General features: G+C 44.0%; 1 protein-coding gene across 1 annotated transcript; it reads right to left on the bottom strand.

Annotated features, from left to right (window-relative positions):
• Positions 1-230: 230 nt before the first annotated feature.
• LOC131250597 (uncharacterized) lies at positions 231-4,534 on the bottom strand. The gene is made up of 2 exons (XM_058250883.1): positions 4,028-4,534; positions 231-440 (listed from the first exon to the last, which is right to left on the bottom strand). The coding sequence occupies exons 1-2, from the start codon at positions 4,532-4,534 to the stop codon at positions 231-233; spliced, it is 717 nt and encodes a 238-aa protein (XP_058106866.1).
• Positions 4,535-7,273: the final 2,739 nt, after the last annotated feature.

Below are 7,273 nucleotides of genomic sequence, written 5' to 3'. Positions count from 1 at the left end.
TTGGTCAGACGGAACCAAGAAACTGCATTGGGTTAGCTAGAAGAAAATTTCCAAGCCTAAGATCGAAGATGTGCTAGGAATTTGCTCTCTTAAAGAGATCGTGGATGCTTTACGAGCCAAACTGGCCTAGGCGGTGAAATTTGGACAGGGCAACAGCTCATGGGTGGCTTTGATGAAGTCTAGGTACCAGCACGACCTTAGAGAGTTGAACGGGGGCTGTCCATCATCCCCTACACCCTTCGTTGTTGTGGAAAAGCATTAGGTCTTCTTTCCCTTTCATTGAAGACTCGGTTCAATGCAAGGTGGGCCAAGGAAACTGCAGCTTTTAGAGGGCTAATTGGACTAATCTGTGTCGTCTTTAGCAGCATGCATTGAGCCCTGTCCCAGCAGGGCTCCAGCACTTCTGCACCTCTGAGGATCCAAATTCTTATATTTGGCCGCTGAACACATCGGGCTATTTCTTTGTAAAATCAGCATGGCAGGTTAGCCGGTCGAGTGGACCAAGAAAGAGTTGGGCAGCTTGGGTCTGGCACTCGATGCTTACCCTAAAGATTTCATGTTTTTCTTAGAGGGTTTTTTAGGGCATCGTCTCGACTGATTCCAGCGTTCAGTCTAGGGGAGTATATATGGTTTCCAAGTGCGAGTGTTTTGGGGTGGACGGTAGGCAACGTCCATCTGAGGAGTCGGTGCTACACCTCTTCACTACAGGCTCCCTTGCAAATACAGTTTAGAACCACTTTGGCTCAATGTTTGGTATTGCAATCTTGAGCAACCAGTCGGTGAAAGACAGATTCATGGCCTGGTGGGAAGCCACTTCTTCTCTGGGTAAAACGTCTATCCTGCAGGGTCTGGCTCCTAGTATTATCCTTCAGGAGATTTGAAAATCCAAGAATGGAGCTAGATTCGAGGGTTCAGAGGCCCTCCCCTCCAAAAAAATCCTTAGAATTACAGGGTGGCTCAAAACGCTCTGTATGACGCTTCCAAAGCCCTCCAGCAGATCACTAGCCAGTAGCAATATATTTCAGGCCCTGGGTATTGTTGCCCCTCCTCCCCAAAAATTCACTCCCTCGATTGTGAAGTGGCTTCATCCGGTGGAGGGCTGGTGCAAGTTAAATGTGGATGGTTCATCCAGGGGCAACCCGGGGATGGCAGGAGGCAAAGGGATCTGTAGTGGAGATAAGGGTGAATTCTGATTTGTGTTCACTATTGGCTATTGGCTAGGCTCCAACAACATGGCGGAACTTAGAGCCATATGGGGTGGTTTGGTCATATGTCTTCAGAAGGGGCTGAGAAATATTCATGTTGAATCTGATTCAAAATTGATTGTCAATCTTTTGAATGGCAAGATTCAAGGGGCTGCGCGATGGAGCTATCGGTTGTCTCGTATCTAGAAAATTAGGAATAGAAGTATGGTTTCCTTTGCCCATATCTTCAGGGAAGGGAATGCCACTGCAGACGGTCTGGCCAAATTGGGAAGCTTTCAGCAATCCTTTTCCACGTTCACACGGCCCTCTAACCTACCTCTTCGCATTCGGAGCCTGGCCCTGCTAGACAGAGTAGGGCTGGGATCCATCAGGCTTCGTCCAGATAGCCAGTAGAGCCAGATAGGCCTCTCTTTTCTTGTGGTTGTTGGGCCAGGTCGCCCGGCTTCCCCCTATCTTTTGTCTCAGTTTTTTTTTTTCCTCATGATAGGCTGCCCCTGGTCCTTTTTTCTGAGGGGCAGCCCGAAGCGCCAATTGTAACGTTTCCATTAAATAATAATAATAATAATAATAATAAAGGCCACATTGATCAGTGACGCACGAGGTTTGTTAAGTTTATATGAGGCCGCATATCTGGGCACACCTGAGGATGATATACTGGATGAAGCCATTACTTTCACAACTATGCACCTCAACTCAGCATTGCCCCATCTTACCTCTCCCCTGAAAAAGCTAGTAGAACTTGCATTAGAAGTGCCACTTCACAGGCGCATTGAAAGGCTACAGTCAAGGTACTACATCTCAATCTACGAGGAAGACAAGGAAAGAAGTGATGTACAAATGGAGTTTGCAAAGTTAGATTTCAATTTATTACGGTCATTGTATAAGAGGGAGTTAAGAGACATCTCAATGCAAGTTTTCCTTGGTACATGCGGGTTTTCTCTAACGAAATCATCTATCCATCCAGATAGTTCATTCATTTGTGCCACTATGGACAAGCCTTGCAATAATCATGAAGGTAGGATGATTTTATCCGTTTGATCAATAGCATGCTAAATGGACAATCGGGATTGAGTAGTGAAACAAAACAACAGGACTGAAAAAAAAAAAAGAAAAAGAAAAAGAAAAAAAGAAGCCCAAATGATGGACCAGCCACTTCAAAGTTGGGCCCCACATGATGGACTGTATGATCCATAATAAAGGTGTGCCCCACATGATGGATGGCCCACATCCAATGTTTGACATGATGAATGGCCATATCCAATATTTGACATGATGGATGACCTGCATCCAACGTCGCTCACATGACGGACCACCCACATCTAAGTTTTGTATCCAAAGCTGTTTGGTCTACATTGAAGGTTGACCTTGATGGTTCACTTTAAAAAAAGGGGCAAGGTTGTCCCAACACGGTGAACAATGGACATTAAAAGTTGGCCCACATGATGGACAGTGAAAATTAAGGGTGGAATAAATAAAATTGATGAACTTATGTGATATTGAAAATAAAAAATATTTTTTCTACTTTTGGGCTGATAAGTGTGTGTGTATAAGTAGAATTCAAATAAGTTAATTATCGTTATTTATTTATTTTACACACACCACCCATGCACGCCGTAGTGGGATTTCACCACCTATGGGTCTTGAACCAAAATCAAATAAGTAGCTTGCCTAAAGTGACTTTGGATACATATGAGCCCAAAAGACAAATATATATATATATATATATATATATATATATATATATATATATATATATATGGGAAAAGGTTCTATATGGTCGAGCTCATGGGAACTCCCCATGAGGTTGAGCTGTGTGGGCCCCACCATGATGTATGTCGAACATCAACACCGTGCATTTGATGGGTCCCCTTTAAATTATAGGATATCCCAAAAATCATCCATATAAGGAACTCAGGTGGGCCATACCATCTAAAATCATGTGAAGACATGCGTAAAACATATAAAAGCACTTGGTGGGGCCCACCTGGAATTTGGATGCGCCTGAAAGTTGGTCCGCCCCTCATCCAAGTGGGACACACATAATGGATGATCTGGATTTGTGAACCACATCTTGGTGGGCCCAAAATATGAGTATGAATATTTTAATGGAGGGTAACCCCTCTCAACTTTTGTATGTGGTGTGGCCCACACAAGTCACGGATTAACTTGATTTTTAAGCCCTACGCCCACTATTGAATGGTGCATCTGACTGATGGGGTAGATGTTCGACATACATCATGGTGGGGCCCACACAGCTCGACCTCATGGGGAGTTCCCATGAGCTCTACCGTATAGAACCTTTTATTTATATATATATATATATAGAGAGAGAGAGAGAGAGAGAGAGAGAGAGAGAGAGAGAGAGAGAGAGAGAGAGAGAGAGAGAGAGAGAGAGAGTTTTTACATAATTCCTTATTTACAAATCTTACTAATACAACAACTTTTAGAAGGAAAATTCCGAACTTACCTCTTCCCTAATTTGACTCTACCACAACTTTCTTAAATTCTAAGTAGTCTTCGTGCTGGCACTTTGCATTCGAGATTCTCTTCCTTTGGAGGTAGGGTTGTGATTATTGGTAGGAGTCCGAGAGCATTCATTTGTAAACTTGCGAACGCCCTTGCCAACAGGCTCCCTAGGATCATTACCTCCGATGAGTTGGCTGTATTGATCCCTTCCGTGTCGCACTTCTAGCCTTTGTTGGCTAGGCTAGCTTTCATCGTCGTTCCATCTTTCTTGATCAACATTCCAACCTTAATAGCCCACACGGAGACAGCCGACCTTTCCTACACTCGGAAATGGTTTCAAGCTTAGGTGACCACACCTGCTCTCTGGACCCCACCAGCAGTTTGTATTGCTTCCACAGCTCTGGCGTACTGCACAAAGGGCTCTTGCTAGGGTTACACCCTTGTTCGCCTCCTCCTGAGATTATTCTCATCATGAACTCTGGTGAAACCTTCATCATCATCCGACCATTGCTTCCCTTGATGTACTGAAATGGGTTGTTGCAGGAACTGATGGGCAGCTTGCATTTTGGAGCTGGAGACAGTGTGGCGAGAGATGTGGTTGATAGGATCTGGCCTGCAAATGGGTTGACTGGAAGAATGAAGTATGTCTCGCCTTTCACTAGCCTGTCGTCAATCGATAATGCTTGGATCGGGTGGCCGATGTAGAAGGAGTCAGCATGGCAGATAATCCGATCTGGAAATTGGAACATGAGCTCGCCGGCTAGCTTCTTTCCGGTGAGCATCTTTGTCGTGCCATCCCAGAAGAATAGCTTCACTGGAGAGCTGGAATTAGGGTTGCAGCATGAAGGGATAGTATTGCCCATGTTGGTTATTTTTGAGAGAGAGAGAGAGAGAGAGAGAGAGAGAGAGAGAGAGACTACATCAACAGCGGAAATGGTAAAAGAGATTTCTAAAACACATGGGCGGAGGAGGGATAAGGTCCAGGTATTGACTGGATCTCTCGCTCTCCTAATATTGTATGTATAAGGCAGTTATTTGATACTCCGCTAGAGAGGGACTGTTCATATGCATGCACGCAGAAATTGTACACCTCCATAAATACATCAACCCAAATTAAATTAATTGTCTAAATCACAGGAACCTCAGCTTGATGAACCATGACCAAATATTCAGATGGATTCAACTCTCAAACCCCTGATCATTAGTGGATACTTATTCGTTGAATTTAGACCATTGATGATCTTTCTCTGCAACCGTCGATTAAATGTCCACCACTAAGCCAGTTAGATAATCAATTAAGTGTTTTGTTTACTTAGATGATCCATCTACTTGAGGTACAATGATTTAGAAATGCCTAAGTTGAGTTACTTGTATACCATACTTACATGTTAGAAAAGCGTGAGCATGAATCATCACATTTTCCCAGAGCAGCAAAGCTTCTCTGTGTATAGTAGAAAATGGGCAGGTGAACTTTTGACTTTAGAACGGTCATGGACGTGCAGGTATCAAGAAGAAACAACACCACCGGTAATAAAATAAGGGAAATTGACCGTACTCGCCTCGAATTTTGGGCAAATTACCTTGATCGTTACGACACTCCATATATTCCCCAAAGGGCCTCCTGACAGCTTTTGAAATTTTTTTCGGATGAAAATGTCCCTGACCTTTGGTTTAGGACTTGTACGATCCTGGCGTGAAGCAGAAGTCACCCCCTGTCTTAACTCCCGAGAAATGGACGAATCAGCTACTCCCCGAGACACATCCAATGACTGGTGCTCGGCGCTCTGTGGGCTCAACCACCAAGTACGCGTTTCATCCACACTGTTCATATATTTATACGGATCATTTTATGGCACGAGATAAAAAATGAGCATGATCCAATCACGGAGGGCCAAGGGGGATTTTAATGGTGGATATCCAATAACTATAATTTTCCCGTAGTGTGGTCCATCGGAGAGTTCTATCACTCTCTTTTTCCAATTCAGGCCATAAAATGATATTTTAAACCAGACGAACGGACTGGACGAAGCACATACATCATGCTAGGGCCCACAGACCATCGACACTTGCACCACGAGTTTCGGAAGGGGAAAATGTCACACTTATGTACATTCGAAAGACCCTCTCCTTCCTCTTCTCTTCTTTTCCTAGAGAAGCCAAGATCTAGGGACCGAACGGGCAGAAAGTGACGTTGTTTCTCCTCGTCGCTTCGCTCGTCTGAAACCCTCTTCCACTACGAGGTTAGTGTTTTATTCTGTTTCACCTGCGGGTAGGCATCTGCCAAGGTGAAGGAAGGACAAAGTCAAGAAGCCTAAGTACTTTGGTGGTCACGCGAAAGGGAGTGTAACGTAGGGCACACCTTGATCAAACCTCCACTGTTGGATGGTAGACAACCATGACATCATGTTTGTGTCGGTATTTGGATCGTGGCTGCCACTTATCACGATCGCGGTTGTGATGTTATATGGATCGTGCTCGTCAGGGATATGGCACTGGACACAACTACGACCTAGTGTGAATCGTTACCATGATCCAATGTGTAGGACAACCACGATCCACTGTGCTTCATTACCATAAGATTACGACCCGGTGTGCTTCATTACCTTAAGATTACGAAGACTTCGTCGGTTGAATTCGATTTGATAATTAAAGTTGTGTACGGTGATGCAACTCGGAAGTGCATCACCGCACAGGGAATGGCCGATGTAGTCAATCTAAGAGAAATGAAGTGTACGGGCGGTCAGTTTACATGGTGCTTCTCAAGACACGATAGGACATTTCAGACGAAGTGAATGTTTCATGTGAGAATATGAAGCCTCCAAAAACTACAAGATCTCATGGGAGACCGAAAAAGGTTCGAATTAAATGCTAGCGAGAAGATAGGCCAACACCCAGATGCTCGAGATGCAAACGAATAGGTCACAATCGGCGTCGATGCACCTTCGTCTCTGCTGGCTGAGGATGAGGCCGAGGCTAGAGATGACTAATATATTTTTTTAATTGCTTTTTTTATTTGCCTGTGATAATGTAATGTGAACTGTTATATTTATATATATATATGATTTATTGATTCATCAACTTTGGTGCATGTTAACCACTTTCCAATGTGTATGCTAACCTCGATCCATTGTGCATTTGAACCACGACCCATATAGGAAAACGGGAACTTAACAACGGGTCGTGGTTGTCATGACAATATGATCATGATTGAAATGTCATATGGGTCGTCTTTCTCATTAGGTCGCGGTTGTCAGCGCCGGATCAACACGGACGACAACCACGATCCATTACAGCCACATCCCTTATCAGCTACAACCAATGATTAACGTATACCATGACCCATATAATACGACAACAACGACCCACATCATTCCAATCAGGGTTCGTGTATCATGACAATTACGACCTATACAACCTCACAACCCTTACCCATATACAATGACAGTGGGGACCCATGTATCATGACAAACACGATCCAATGTAGACGATAATCAAGAGCTTTTATGCATATGAACCACGGACTCAAAGATCCGAATAGTGTACATAACATAGGTCGTGGTTTTCGTGAAATATGGATCGTGGTTGTCATGATAATCGGTCGT

Source organism: Magnolia sinica, chromosome 7 (genome assembly GCF_029962835.1).
Source record: "Magnolia sinica isolate HGM2019 chromosome 7, MsV1, whole genome shotgun sequence".
Lineage (NCBI taxonomy): Eukaryota > Viridiplantae > Streptophyta > Magnoliopsida > Magnoliales > Magnoliaceae > Magnolia > Magnolia sinica.
The sequence above is the reverse complement of the archived record's forward strand: the minus strand, read 5'-3'. Positions and strand labels throughout refer to the sequence as shown.